At 48.6% G+C, this 15,459-nt stretch overlaps 1 protein-coding gene across 1 annotated transcript; it reads left to right on the top strand.

Annotated features, from left to right (window-relative positions):
- The first annotated feature begins 696 nt into the window (after positions 1 to 696).
- On the top strand, positions 697 to 14,312 carry PPIL3 (peptidylprolyl isomerase like 3). Its single transcript, XM_079983529.1, has 6 exons — positions 697 to 826; positions 2,507 to 2,581; positions 11,434 to 11,527; positions 13,086 to 13,153; positions 13,403 to 13,521; positions 13,967 to 14,312. Exons 1-6 carry the CDS (start codon positions 824 to 826, stop codon positions 14,091 to 14,093), a joined length of 486 nt encoding a protein of 161 aa, XP_079839655.1. The 5' UTR covers positions 697 to 823; the 3' UTR covers positions 14,094 to 14,312.
- The last annotated feature ends 1,147 nt before the right edge of the window (positions 14,313 to 15,459 follow it).

The following is a 15,459-nucleotide window of genomic DNA, read 5'->3' as shown; positions in this document are numbered from 1 at the left end:
CCCTGCGACAGGGTGAGCTCCCGTTGCTCTGTCCCTGCTCCTGCCAACCTAGCAGTTCGAAAGCACGTCAAGGTGCAAGTAGATAAATAGGTACTGCTCTGGCGGGAAGGTAAACAGCATTTCCGTGCGCTGCTCTGGTTTGCCAGAAGCGGCTTAGTCATGCTGGCCACATGACACGGAAGCTGTGCGCCGGCTCCCTTGGCCAGTAAAGCGAGATGAGCGCCGCAACCCCAGAGTCGGCCACGACTGGACCTAACGGTCAGGGGTCCCTTTACCTAATATTAAATAGCTTTAACATTGATGTAGATGTACATGAATGACAGGAGTGTGAGAGACAGGGGTGGGGAATAATGTTTAGAGCTGTCCTGAAGGTCAGATCACCCAATTCTTAAGGATAGACATGTACTTATTATTTCCAGATAAGAAATGCAGAATCTCTCAAATTTAAAGGTTCCCATGGAGAGGGAAAACAAAATATATCTATGTGGAGGGGATCCCAAAATGGGGTTGTTGTTACATCAATGGTGAATAGATGAGATTGCTTTTTTTCTTTTGGGTAGCTTATTATCCTAGAAAAAATATCAGCCGTTTTTTTTTATATAGCAAGGAGTGGGTGAAGGCAAAATGGGTAAGATTATGATGTTGCTGTTGGCAATCTTCTTAAAAAAGAAGAAGCAACAAACTGAATTTACGTGCTCTCTCTCTCCCACCTTCCATGGCAAATCATGATGCTCTGTCTTCTGTTGCTGCAGAATTGTAAAATCCTGACAGGTTCAGATGGTATTGCCTCTTCTGATATGCTTTGCATTCCTGGCCAGCAAAAATGGTAAGACTGGTTGTTCCAGTATCCTATCTGCTTTTAAGATAACCATTGGAGACTTCCATAAATAATCTTCCAGTTTAGTTTCATAATACAGTTATTTAGTAGTCCAATTGTTTTTATTTTGATTATATATTTTGTGGTTTTATACTTTGATTTTGTTCTGTGAACGGCCCTGAGATTTCCGGGTACAGTGGTGCCTCTAGATATGAACGGGATCCGTTCCGGAGCCCCGTTCGCATCTAGAAGCAAATGTAACTAGCGATGGAATGTCTGCGCATGCACGTGCCGCTTTTCACCGCTTCTGCGCATGCGCGTGACGTCATTTTGAGCGTCTGCGCATGCGCAAGTGGCGAAACCCAGAAGTAATGCGCTCCGTTACTTCTGGGTTGTCGCGGAGCGCAACTCGAACGCACTCAACTCGAAGCATATTCAGCCCGAGGTAGGACTGTTTAGGGCACCATATAGATTCAATTATTATTAATAATTAATAATAATAATAATGATAGTATAAATTGCTTCTCACACATTATCTCGGTAATCCTCTCAATTTTAAAAAAGTGGTTTTGTTTCTTAGACTTGTATATCACTTTACGTTAAAAAGCAATTTACAATGCAGTAGACCTGCAACTGACATGGTGGTTAACGTTCCATGGATAGTGCATAAAGCCAAAATCACACATAGTGAAAACACATTGGGTGCAGTGGCAGCTGGGATTGCAAAAGTTTCCGCCTTCCCTTTCATTGTTATTGTTTTACCAAGTGCATAAAGCCGAATGCACACAAGTTAAATGTGCCAAAGTTGCGGGTCTACCGTACATGTAAAATGCAATAAAACACAATAACAACATTGAAACAAATGAACAAAATCAATACAGTAATAATTATATAAAACATATAAAGCCTGGATTGGATAGCTTTAATTAAAAACTAATGATGTGCATGCTTGATTTAAGATTTTAATTCTTCCCCACTTCCCAGACTGTGACCTTTAACTCAGTTGCATGTACTTCCTGTGTCATATGCATAGAATGTGTCCTACATAAATACCTTGCAGTTGAATTATTTTTTCCTCTGGGCTGCAGACTTGATCAGGACTTCAGCGCAAATGTTCTTTAGGCCTTTTCCCTAAACATTCCTGAAGCATCTTTGCGGAAGCCGGTTGAATGTTCATACCTCCTTGCATTGTAATTCCTGCAAGAGAGGTCAAGTTTCCACAATCGGAAAACCTGCCTGTTTGAAGGGAGAGTTTTGTTTGCATCCTGATATTCTCTGTGTTCATTCTGAGCCAGACACCTGGGCCAGGGTGGAGGTGAAGCTAACTAGTTGTGGAAATGCATTACTTTACTTGCAGAAGGATAGCTAAACAGAATTAGGGGGCGGCGGCGTGTGTTACTGGGTCGTTGCTTTTATTTTGATTATATATATTGTGGTTTTATATTTTAATTTTGTTCTGTGAACCGCCCTGAGACCTCCAGGTATAGGGCGGTATATAAATTCAATCAATAAATAAAATAAAAGAATAAATATTAAAATTTTTGGCTGTCTGCAAATAATTTTAAGATACTTTTGTGTGTGCTGCTCCTCTTGCTCTGAGATAACCCGGCTTAATTGTATTGCTGATTTGGCTGCTGTTTGCCTAGACTGCTGTGAATAAATAATAATTTTTCCTCACCCGCCCCCCAGGCTGTGACCCTACACACCGATGTGGGAGAAATTAAAATAGAGCTATTCTGTGAAAGAGCACCCAAGGCATGTGAAGTAAGTGATGGCCCCCCCTTCTCTTTCCTCCCCCCCCCCCGCCCCCATACACACTTCAGGAGGGGGGGACGGGACACATTGCTCTTTCCAGAGGTCTGAACTGATGGCTTGCAAAGAGCTATTGAAATTAGGCTAAAGGACCACAGGTTCCCCACCTCTGTCTGTTAAATAATATGAGCAGCCACCTTCCATGTTTAGATTTCATATACCAAACTGAGAGCCGGTGCGATGAGTTAGTTGAGTGTGTTGGACTAGTATCTGGGAGATCAGGGTTGAAAAACCCCACTCAGCCATGAAGCTACCGTATTTTTCGCACTGTAAGATGCGCCAGACCATAAGACGCACCTAGTTTTTGGAAGAGGAAAACAAGAGGAAAAACATTCTGAATCCCAGAAGCTAGGACAGCAAGTGGGATCGCTGCACAGTGATCCCGCTGGCTGTCCTGGCTTATGGGATAGCTGCGCACAGCCTCTCCCGGGTAGCGGGATGAAGGCTCCCCCAAGAACCGCGTTCTCTTTAAAGAGCGTGTGGAGTGTGTGTGCGCTCTACGTGGGGCTACCTTTGAAGGTGACCCGGAAACTACAACTAATCCAGAATGCGGCAGCTAGACTGGTGACTGGGAGCGGCCGCCGAGACCACATAACACCGGTCTTAAAAGACCTACATTGGCTCCCAGTACGTTTCCGAGCACAATTCAAAGTGTTGGTGCTGACCTTTAAAGCCCTAAACGGCCTCGGTCCAGTATACCTGAAGGAGCGTCTCCACCTCCATCGTTCTGCCCGGACACTGAGGTCCAGTGCTGAGGGCCTTCTGGCGGTTCCCTCACTGCGAGAAGCCAAGTTACAGGGAACCAGGCAGAGGGCCTTCTCGGTAGTGGCGCCCTCCCTGTGGAACGCCCTCCCACCAGATGTCAAAGAGAACAACAACTACCAGACTTTTAGAAGACGTCTGAAGGCAGCCCTGTTTAGGGAAGCTTTTAATGTTTGATGTATTAGAGTATTTTAATATTTTTTTTGGAAGCTTCCCAGAGTGGCTGGGAAGGCCCAGCCAGATGGGCGGGGTATAAATAATAATAATAATAATAATAATAATAATAATAATAATAATTAGGGGCTTTTCCTCTTTAAAGGGAGCCCTGAGCAGAGCCTCCCTCCTGCATTTGCTCCATAAGACGCACACATATTTCCCCTTACTTTTTAGGAGGGGAAGTGTGCGTCTTATAGAGCGAAAAATACGGTAACCGGATGACATTAGGTCAGTCACTGACATTTCGGTCACTCTTAGCCTAACCTACCCCATGGGGTTTTTGTAGGGATTAAATGGGAGGGGGGAGAATCATGTATGCGATCTTCAGCTCCTGGGAGGAAATGGTTGGATAAAAATGGAATAAAATAATTCAATTAAATTTAATTCTCATTAAGGTACAATCAAACATGAAAAGGTAGGTAGGGTTAGTGAATCATCCTTGTTTCCTGTTAGAATAGGTGCTTTCATTCCTTAGCAGGCAGTCTGCTGTAATTAAAAGAGCTACGCCCTGACGCCTTTGCACCCGCTGATCCAGTTTCCTTTGAGGCACGTTCTGTTTTCAAAATAGTTTCACCAGATAAAGATAAGCCAGTCTTCAGTTCATTCCATCGGCTGCAAATAGTAGAACGTAACTGTCAGAGCCACCCTGGGTCCCAGCTCACAAGAGACCAAAGTCCAGTCCAAGTTATATACAAAAGGTTTTATTGAAGATCATTGTCGTCATTACATCCAAACTCCGTGGCTCCACATCTGTTACCCTTAGATGTTAGAAGTCCCCTCTGAGTCCGTCCCTCCCCTGCACCAATTTAAGAGGCTTGTGCTGCTCCACCTTTTCCTCTCCTTCCTTTTCCGCAGGGTCTTCCTGCCCCCCTGTGTTCCCTCTTTCCGGGACTCCCCAGAGGCTGAGTCTTCTCCTGCCTGCTGCCCCCTCCTTCGTGCTTTAGCACCAGGCTCCTCCCCAGAGCTCTCCCCACTTCCGCGCGCCTCCACATTTGAACTTGGCGCGCGTACGTTGCTCCTGACCTTCCTTTCAACAGCCACACTGCTCCCGGTACTGCTTTCCGCCCCTTCCGGCAGGACGTCTTGCCCCGATCTCCTTCCCCCCTCTGCTCCTTGTTCTGTTCCTCCCGACACACTGGTAACTCCACCCTCTTCACTCCGTTCCGGTGGAGAAGCAGGTCTCGATCTCCAACTCCCACTGGCGGTTCCCCCTACGTTCCCCTGCTCCTGACTGCTTCCCCCTTGGGCTCCCCTTGGCTTGACCAGGGGGGCTCCCTTTTGGGAATCCTCCGATTCACTGGACGGACTCATGGACCATCTCGGGTCATTGTCGTCCTCTTCCTCGTCAGGCTGGAATCCTTCTCCCTCACTCTCGGTCTCCTCCCTCCTCTGCGCCTCTCTCCCTGAACCCCTGACATCCATCCCCCCCTCGAAGCCCCCCCTTCCCCCCTCCCCCCCATCGGGTGCGGGTTGTGGGAACTGCAGCTCCTCGGAGGTAGATGCAGGATACAGTTCGGCTACGTCCATGACCTCTGCTGGCAGCTCGGTGTACGTGTGTTCGAATTCGGGTTCTTCACCCAAAATGTTCGCAGTTCCCTCTTCCATTGCTACTTCGTCTGGTGCTGCCGTCCAAGGCCCCTTCAGCCATTTCTTGCGCCAGGCTTCCTCTGGTTGCTCATCCCACCAATAAGAGGGCTCTGTGTCCACCCCCGAACACGATCCCCTGGGCGAGTTTGAGTTCGGTGTTCTTTCCTCGGCTGAAGAAAAGCCGTGGAAAGTGCTGCCTGAACATGTGGGGGTAAAGAGCCAGTCATCGAAGTACTCGGCTGGCATGGGTCTATGTGGGAAAAGGGCATGGAACTCGTCCTTTAAAAGAGGTTCGTCTAAAGCGTAGTCCGGCACCCACCCACTGGCACTGACTGGTGCACCCTCTCTGACTAGAAAGTATTCTATTCCCTCTTCCCCCCATCTCGAGTCCAGGATCTCTGTGACCTCGTTGAGTGGTTCGACCCTAGGCGATCCCTCCCTCCTAGGTGACTCTGTGCGTGGCTGCGGTACTGTTTCAGACTCCTGAAACCTGTGCGGGGCCTTGTAGGGAGTGAGCACCGACCTATGAAAAACCGGGTGGACTCTGGAACCTTCGGGGAGGGCCAGTCGAAAAGCCACGGGGTTGATCTTAGCCTCCACCTGGTATGGTCCTAGCTGCCTGTGCCCTAGCTTCTTCTTGGCCAACGACTTGGTTGGCATCGCCTGGGCCGCTAACCACACCCAGTCCCCCACCTGGATGTCCTCTCCCACTCTTCTGCCTTTGTCTGCCTGCACCTTATATGCTTGTTTAGCTAGCTCCAAATGTCTCCGCAGCTCCTCGTGCACCTCTTGTAGTTCTGCAGCGAACTGGTCGGCCTCTTGCGGCTCCCCCTCTCTTGGTGCTACGAACCCCGGGAAGGTCCTGGGATGACGTCCATTGTTCGCGAAGAACGGCGTCACCCCCGTCGACGCATGCTTCGTGTTGTTGTAGGCAAACTCCGCCATCGGTAGGTAGTCCACCCAAGCTGTGGGTCGCTGATTTGCATAACATCTCAGGTACTGCTGCATGATCGCGTTGACCCTCTCGGCCTGGCCGTTGGTTTGTGGATGTCTTGCCGACGCTAGGTTGATCTTGACGCGCAGGATACCTAGGAGCTTCTGCCAAAAATTGGAAATAAACTGGCGCCCCCTGTCGGACAGGATGGCCCGCGGCAGCCCATGCGCCCGGAACACGTGGTCGATGAAGAGCTTGGCGGTCTGTTCCGCCGTCGCCACCTTCGCGCAGGGAATGAAGTGCGCCATCTTGGTGAACAAGTCCACCACCACCAGTACCGCCGTCTTGCCTCTGGAACTGGGCAGGTCAGTGACGAAGTCCAGCGCCACCCTCTCCCACGGTTGCTGTGGTGTTTCCAGTGGTTCCAGCAAGCCCGCCGGCTTCTGGTGTACTGGCTTGGACCTCTGACAAGTGTCACATCTGGCGACGTACTCCGCTACTTCTCCTCGCATCTGGGGCCACCAAAAGTCCCTGGCCACCAGTTCTATTGTCTTCTCCCTGCCGAAATGGCCCGCACTGGGAGCGTCGTGCAACTGCTGCAGAACCTTTGCTCGGAGCTCGTCGCTCGGCACGTAGAGGGCACCCTTGTGAGTTAACAGTCCGTCGCGTAACTGGAACTCATCGTCTCTCAGCGAACCCCTACGCAGCTCCTCTATTTTGGATTGTGCAAACTGATCTACCTGCAACGCGCGTCGCACTGCGTCCAGGTCGACAGCGATGGCAGCGCACGCCCACGCCTGCGGTGCAAAAATGTGCCTGGCTGCTATTGGCGCCGCTTCCTCAAGATATTGCGGTTTCCTGGAGAGCGCATCGGCTATAACGTTGGAGTCCCCTGGGACGTACTCTATCCTGAAGTCGAAATCCGCGAAGAACTCTGCCCAGCGCATGTGTCTTTGGCTCTGGAGTTTCGCCGTGCGCCAATACTCTAAATTCTTGTGATCCGTGCGGACCTGCACTGTGTGCTTGGCTCCAATGAGGAAATGTCGCCACGCTTTGAACGCTGCGTGAATGGCTAACAGCTCCCTGTCCCATATGGTGTAGTTTTGCTCCGCTTTGCTGAGCTTTCTGGAGTAAAAGGCACCGGGTCTCCAGTTTCCATGTGGATCTTCTTGCAGGAGTACGGCTCCAACCGCTCTGTCTGACGCGTCGGTCTCTACTCGTATGGGCTTGCCTGGATTCACGTGCAGCAGCTGCTCCTCGGAGGCGAAAAGGCTTTTAAGCTTCTGAAAAGAGCGCTCCGCCTGTTCCGTCCACACGAACCTCTTTTTCTTGGAACTGAGAGTGTCCGTGATCGCTGCCGTCTCCTTTGCAAAACCTCTGATGAATTTGCGGTAGAAGTTGGCGAAGCCGATGAATCTTTGGACTTCCTTCCGATTGCGAGGGCTCTTCCAGTCCAACACCGCGCGGACCTTGGCGCTGTCCATGGCCAGCCCCTTGTCGGACAGCTTGTAGCCTAGGAAATCCACGTCCGTCACATCAAACTGGCACTTCTCTAACTTGGCGTAGAGCTTGTTCTCCCGTAGTCTCTGCAGGACTTCCTTTACGTCCTTCTCATGGGCCTCCTCCGTTTCCGAAAAGATCAGGATGTCGTCGAGGAAACACACGCATTTCTTGTATAGAAGTCCCGCTAGCACGTGATGCATAAATGCTTGAAAGACGTGAGATCCATTTTGGAGACCAAATGGCATCACTCTGTATTCGTACGTGCCCAGAGGCGTGAACATGGCCGTCTTCCACTCATCGCCCTCCCGGATGCGTATGAGGTTATACGCTCCACGCAGATCCAATTTGGTGAAGATCTTCCCCTTCCTTACGGTTGCCAGGAGATCATCTATCTTGGGCATGGGGAAGGCCTTGGGTTTGGTCTTACTGTTTATGAATCGATAGTCCACAATGAGTCTTTTTTGGGGCGTGTCCTTTTTCTTTACAAAGAAAACAGGACTGCCCCCCACCGCTTTCGATTCTCGGATGAATCCGCGCTTCAAATTGTGCTCTATGAACTCCCTGAGTTCTTGCATCTCGTCCTCAGACATGGAATACAGCTTTGCAGTCGGCAACTGCGCCCCTGGCACCAGGTCGATGGCACAATCATAAGGCCTGTGGGGCGGCAACTGGTCAGCTTCCTTCTCGCAGAAAACCTCCAGGAACCCCTCGTACTTGCGGGGTACTGCCTGCACCATGCCAAGTTGCAACTGCTGCTCAGCTCCCTCCTCCTGGCTGGACTGGATGCAATGTTGAGCACAGTACGATGAGCAAAAGGTGATCTGCCGTTGGTACCACGCTACAGCAGGACTGTGTCTCTCCAGCCAACTCATGCCTAATACTATAGGCGTGTCTGAAAGGCGGGTGACATTGAAGCTGATGACTTCTCGATGATTTCCAATCCTCATCACCATGGGAGGCGTCTGTTGCACAACTTGTCCTCCTAGCAATTTCCTGCCATCCACCGTGACTACGTTCAGAGGTGTTGTCGCTGGCAGAAGCGCTATGCGATGCTGCTTGACAAAGTGCGTCCCCACAAAATCTGCGTTGCTCCCAGAATCAATCGTGATGGGGACTTCCAGGGTGGTTCCATTCGGCAACTGAAGTGTTGCAGTGAGCTGCACCGCTGGCTTGGGTGGTAAAGGGTCTGTGCGTTGCAAAAGCGCTGGGGACTGCTCTACAGATTCGCCTGGCTGAGCCCCAGCAGCTCTGCTTCCAGCCAGGCACTGTCGTTTCCCTGAGGTTGCTCTGCTTGCATCATTTCTGCTGCAACAGTTGCTAAAACTGCAGTGTGTTTCTGCAGCCTCTGGGGACACCCTTTCGCCATGTGCTGTGCACTGTCGCAAATGTAACACTTCCTGGTCCCTCTAGGAGGCTGTGCCTTTACTGCACCGGAAGCTGGGGCTCTGGCTGTTGCTTGAGCCTTAGCACCACCAAGTTCCATGGGCTCCTCCCCCTGCCTTCCCAGTGGCGAAGGATGTGACTGACTGAACTCCCTGGGGATGAAAGAAGACGTCCTCGCTGGTAGACGCACCTGACGTTCTTCCTCAGTGTGCCAAGGACGTCCCTCGTGCCTTATCCCAATCGCCAAAGCCCTCTGCACAAGCTCCTCCAGGGTCTGGGGTCTGTCTCCCCTGGCAAGTTCATCCTTAATGGGACCGCTGAGCCCCTCCCAGAACAAATCCCTCACAGGTGCACAATCCTTCTCCCAGCTTAGCGCAGTCAGTAAAGCAAAAAATCTGGAATGGTACTGACGCACAGTGGCTTTGCCTTGCCGCAATCCAAAAATTTCCCTGCGTGCAAGATCCACATCTACAGTTGACTGGAAGCAGGCATCCATTGCTTTAATGAATTCATCTGCATCGCGGCGGGCAGGGCCATCTTCACGCCACAAATTGCGCAACCAGTCTCTGGCCGGCCCATGCAAGTGAGAAACAATAAACCCCACTTTCTCCTCCTCATCTTTAAAGTCATGACGAAGCAAGTGCAATGCATACAAAACGTCTGCTCTGAAACTGGGGTAGTGCTTCAGGTTCCCATCGAAGTGGGTGACTAGTCTGCCCCCCCTCCGTCCAAGTCCAATCCCTTCTGATCTGGACCCTGGGAACCCTTCCCTGCTTGCACGTTCCCACCTGGTTTGCAGGTCCTGGCAGCGCTTCTCCACTTCGTCATGCTTCTTCTGAGACGCAAGGACTGCAGCAGTGAGTTCGGAAACTGTAGTTCGCAGAGCTGTCAACTGCTCCTCCGCACTCATGGCTGTCACCGTTCGTGAGCTTTGCAAAAAAAAATTTTGCGTTCTTTGGAGGGGACTTACTGTCAGAGCCACCCTGGGTCCCAGCTCACAAGAGACCAAAGTCCAGTCCAAGTTATATACAAAAGGTTTTATTGAAGATCATTGTCGTCATTACATCCAAACTCCGTGGCTCCACATCTGTTACCCTTAGATGTTAGAAGTCCCCTCTGAGTCCGTCCCTCCCCTGCACCAATTTAAGAGGCTTGTGCTGCTCCACCTTTTCCTCTCCTTCCTTTTCCGCAGGGTCTTCCTGCCCCCCTGTGTTCCCTCTTTCCGGGACTCCCCAGAGGCTGAGTCTTCTCCTGCCTGCTGCCCCCTCCTTCGTGCTTTAGCACCAGGCTCCTCCCCAGAGCTCTCCCCACTTCCGCGCGCCTCCACATTTGAACTTGGCGCGCGTACGTTGCTCCTGACCTTCCTTTCAACAGCCACACTGCTCCCGGTACTGCTTTCCGCCCCTTCCGGCAGGACGTCTTGCCCCGATCTCCTTCCCCCCTCTGCTCCTTGTTCTGTTCCTCCCGACACACTGGTAACTCCACCCTCTTCACTCCGTTCCGGTGGAGAAGCAGGTCTCGATCTCCAACTCCCACTGGCGGTTCCCCCTACGTTCCCCTGCTCCTGACTGCTTCCCCCTTGGGCTCCCCTTGGCTTGACCAGGGGGGCTCCCTTTTGGGAATCCTCCGATTCACTGGACGGACTCATGGACCATCTCGGGTCATTGTCGTCCTCTTCCTCGTCAGGCTGGAATCCTTCTCCCTCACTCTCGGTCTCCTCCCTCCTCTGCGCCTCTCTCCCTGAACCCCTGACAGTAACATAAATGAATGTGGCGTTCGGGTAAAGATTTGTTACTTCATAACAACAGATGAAAATTAAAAGATGAAAAACCGAGCAAGAATAAAAAGGGGGGAAAGGAAAGGGGAAAAAGAATGAAAGAAAAAAGCAAGAATAAAAGTTGTATACACATAAAGGAAGACTATTTATGTTATTTGATTCCCAAGTATCATTCCAGATTTGTCAAGGTTGTCTTGAAAAAGATGCTTCCACTGTGTATGTAACAAAGGGATGCCAAATTGTATAAAATTTGTCTGGAGGTTTTAGACCTTGTCTACATCTCAAATTATGCGGAACTTTCTCCATTATAGCTATATTAATATAAAATGAATGCTGGTTAGATGAAAGGTTTTTCCAGGCAGGAGTTTATTGTGCATTGCCAGCAGCTTGTCTATGCAAGTTTTACACACAGTTGTTTTTACCAAAATTGTGTTACATTTAATCTGGATTTTTTAGCACCACAAAAAATTAGATTGGAAAAAAGTGGTTTAAATAATTTAAAGGTTACAGCAGTTAGTGCTGGAAAGAAAAGGGAAAAGAAAGGAACATGTGATTCAAAGGGGACAAATTTTTATGTCCTTGTACCATTTTGAATTTTACTGCTGGTTTATTTCATAACTAGCCTTCTGGTTCTTTTTCTAGAATTTTCTGGCACTCTGCGCTAGTAACTACTACAATGGCTGTATTTTTCACCGGAATATCAAAGGATTTATGGTGCAGACTGGAGATCCAACAGGTAATTCCTTTTTTTAAAGTTAGGTATCTCTTAAACCATTCTCTTGGAGCACTGAGAGAAGCATCAGTCAACATGAGAACTGCTGTTGTGCTATTGAATTCTTTCAAACAAATAGATACTAATTTTGATTTTTAAAAGGCAGTACTGTATATGCAAGGAAGGCCAGTCAAGGCTACAGGCTGTATAGATCATATTTCAAAAAAAGTATCCAGTGCATCAAAATCATAATACTTAGCATGTTTGTAGAGCCCCATGGGACGCGGGTGGCGCTGTGGGTAAAACCTCAGCGCCTAGGACTTGCCGATCGCATGGTCGGCGGTTCGAATCCCTGCGGCGGGGTGCGCTCCCGTTGCTCAGTCCCAGCGCCTGCCAACCTAGCAGTTCGAAAGCACCCCGGGGTGCAAGTAGATAAATAGGGACCACTTACCAGCGGGAAGGTAAACGGCGTTCCGTGTGCTGCGCTGGCTCGCCAGATGCAGCTTGTCACGCTGGCCACGTGACCCGGAAGTGTCTGCGGACAGCGCTGGCTCCCGGCCTATAGAGTGAGATGAGCGCACAACCCTAGAGTCTGGCAAGACTGGCCCGTACGGGCAGGGGTACCTTTACCTTTACTTTTTTTAGAGCCCCATTAGAGCAAACTTATAATGTAGGCCAACTCTAATATCCCATGTTGCCTATGAAGACTTGAGATGCAGAGAATAGTGATCTTTCTAAGAGTGGCAAGTTCACGGTGGTGAGAGTTGAATTGAAACTCTGCAAACCAGGAGATTCTCAATTCGACCTCCTGATTCACAGCTCAGTCTCTGAGTGAAATGGCTGGTTCTTGTATACAACAGGAAATTGAGAAAACACTCGTTAGTGAAGGTACAAAATATGTCAGAAAAGGTCAGTTGCAAGTGGAATCTGCTGTGACTTTTCTTAGATCAGTGGATTCTGCTCTGATATTGATGGCACCCACCTGGTTCCTTCATGCTGCCCTGTTAATACCATCCTTTGCCAACATAGAGATTGGAGCCAGTCAGATCAATGTCTGTTTCCTTTGAAATTGGTGGTAATATTTAACCCTAGTACCTAATAACTATGCAAGTCCTAAATCATCTGAAAGGTGCTTAAGAAGGGGAAATCTAGGGGGTTAGGCTTGGACCTCATCTGAACGTACATGATTCAGGAACCTTGCGGAATCTAACCAGAATCTGCACGAAAAACCACTTAGAAATCCAATGCAAGTTCCTTTGAGTTCTATGATATTAACCAGGGGGATAATAGTGTCATAAATAGGTTGCTTCTGAAATGGAGCTACAATACAGTCCTCCCAATTTTGGCTCTTTCTTCCCTGTAGATGTTATGTGCTGAAAAAGTCTTTTTCAATGTTTCTTGCCTTTTTTCCAAACAGCAGCACAAACCAGAGAGGACATCTCCTGTTGCTTAGTTATCACATATTTGCTAAAGACTTAAGGGAGATGTGTGTATGTTGTGGACATGGGGGAAAAGTGCCTGGATTTGTAGGAATCCTGCTAACCTCTCTACCCAACTTCCCCCATCCCTCTTGTTCTTTCAGGCTCCGGAAAAGGAGGAAATAGCATTTGGGGCAGAAAATTTGAAGATGAATACAGTGAATACTTAAAAGTATGTTTTGCTTTGCTCATTAACAGTTTCTTGTTGCTGTACGTTTATGTGAACAGGGAAGTTGTCTCTTTTTGGGGGTCTGGAAGGAAACGAAACAAACCCAGAGATGTAGTAGCATATAATAATAATTTATTGCATTTTAGTGTGTTACACTTTAAGACCATCCGGCGAAAGGAGAAAAATGCTATAATAATAATTAAAAAACCCTTGTTTTTGGGTCCCCACTCCCATTGCACCTTCCTCTCTCAGCACAGTGTCCGTGGAGTTGTTTCTATGGCAAATAATGGTCCAAATACAAATGGGTCTCAATTCTTCATCACCTACGGCAAACAGCCACATCTGGACATGAAATACACCGTGTTTGGGAAGTGAGTATTACAGTATTGAATTGTATAATGCAGGATTTAATTCTGACATCATACTTGAGCTGGTGGCCACATGAACTGGGTCATGCCAGCCTTAAGTTTTTATGTACAGTGGTACCTCGGGTTACATACGCTTCAGGTTACAGACTCCACTAACCCAGAAATAGTACCTTGGGTTAAGAACTTTGCTTCAGGATCAGAACAGAAATCGTGCTCCAGCAGCGCGGCGGCAGCAGGAGGCCCCATTAGCTAAAGTGGTACTTCAGGTTAAGAACAGTTTTAGGTTAAGAACGGACCTCCAGAACGAATTAAGTACTTAACCAGAGGTACCACTGTATATCAGAAGATGTATCATTCCGGGAGGTTGAAAAATTGTCATCCAAAGTTTGTGCCTTTCTGTGCAGGGAGGTTCTCATTGCTATTTTTCATTTCTTGCCTGATCAAACAGGGTCATCGATGGCTTGGATACCCTGGATGAGCTGGAGAAACTGCCAGTGAACGAGAAGACATTCCGTCCCCTTAATGACGTCCATGTTAAAGATGTTACAATCCACGCAAACCCTTTTGCTCAGTAGCTGCAAAGCGCCCATGCAGATTCCTGGGTTAAAAAACTGCTGGTGGGTCTTTGAAGACACATGGGCTTGTGCATTCTCTTGGAATTACGGACTTCCTAAGCTGTTCAAATTTCAGCATTTCATTGGGGGGGGGGGACGTCACTGTTTGATGTATGAAACTGAACACATTTAACAAACCCGGGCTAATGTTTTTAAAATAAATAAATAAATACATACATACATATATATATATATTAAATCAACTCATGATTTCCTGTTAAATTCCATCTGGATTATACCAGCTATTCTTTCAAAATGCTTTGTATGCGGACTCTTGTCTTCAAGGCCGGGGTTGGTTGAACAATTGAGACTAATGGTGTAATAGTCCCACAACCTTATGGCAGGCCTCATGTACACACTTAGCCCTCATCTACACACCTCAGTGGCCAGCTTATGTAGTTTAATTTCCCTCCCTCCAGGACTCCCTCACACCCAGCCAAAATGCAGGCCATAGAAGAAGTCTTCTTGCTCCACATTGACATTGCCCTCTTGCGAAGCAAAACACAACTTTTCCAAACAGGCCATGAGCTGAGCAGGTGCAGGGATCTTGATTATTTTTGTAATGCTTTTTGTGTCCCCATCTAATCTTGCCTCTTTCTCTTCTCTCTCTATTTATTGAAAGGGGCAAGATTAGATGGAGACACAAAAAGGATTAAATATATCTAGCTATCTCTCAAAACTGCAACCTGCCCCACATCTAGGTTTGCCTAAAAAAAGCCCGGCAAAATTCGGATATATGGAAACCCTTGTTGGCAGTATAAAGGTAAAGGTAAAGGTACCCCTGCCCGTACGGGCCAGTCTTGACAGACTCTGGGGTTGTGCGCCCATCTCACTTAAGAGGCCAGGGGCCAGCGCTGTCCGGAGACACTTCCGGGTCACGTGGCCAGCGTGATATCGCTGCTCTGGCGAGCCAGAGCCGCACACGGAAACGCCGTTTACCTTCCCGCTGGTAAGCGGTCCCTATTTATCTACTTGCACCCGGAGGTGCTTTCGAACTGCTAGGTTGGCAGGCGCTGGGACCGAGCAGCGGGAGCGCACCCCGCCGCAGGGATTCGAACTGCCGACCTTTCCTAGGACTTGCCGATCGAAAGGTCGGCGGTTCGAATGTTGGCAGTATACATTTGGGCAATTATCCATAAAAATAGCTGACACTCGGTCCTTTTTTTCTAAAAAAAAAAGATGTTTAGGGGTATGTACTTTCGACTCAGGAAAATCACCATTTTATAGCTCAAATCAGGGGAAATAAATACAATAAATGGACAAAAGTACAAAGATTCAAAAAATCTTTAGGGGTATACGTATCCCTGTGTCCCCCCAGAAAAAAAGC

Source organism: Podarcis cretensis, assembly GCF_951804945.1.
Source record: "Podarcis cretensis genome assembly, chromosome: 1".
In the NCBI taxonomy this organism is placed as follows: domain Eukaryota; kingdom Metazoa; phylum Chordata; class Lepidosauria; order Squamata; family Lacertidae; genus Podarcis; species Podarcis cretensis.
The sequence above is the reverse complement of the archived record's forward strand: the minus strand, read 5'-3'. Positions and strand labels throughout refer to the sequence as shown.

What these genes read in the sequence shown, in the direction of transcription:
- PPIL3 (XM_079983529.1), top strand. An exon ending in GAGCACCCAAGGCATGTGAA is followed by an intron (nt 2,582 to 11,433) that starts GTAAGTGATGGC and finishes TTCTTTTTCTAG; the next exon opens with AATTTTCTGGCACTCTGCGC. An exon ending in AATACAGTGAATACTTAAAA is followed by an intron (nt 13,154 to 13,402) that starts GTATGTTTTGCT and finishes TTCCTCTCTCAG; the next exon opens with CACAGTGTCCGTGGAGTTGT.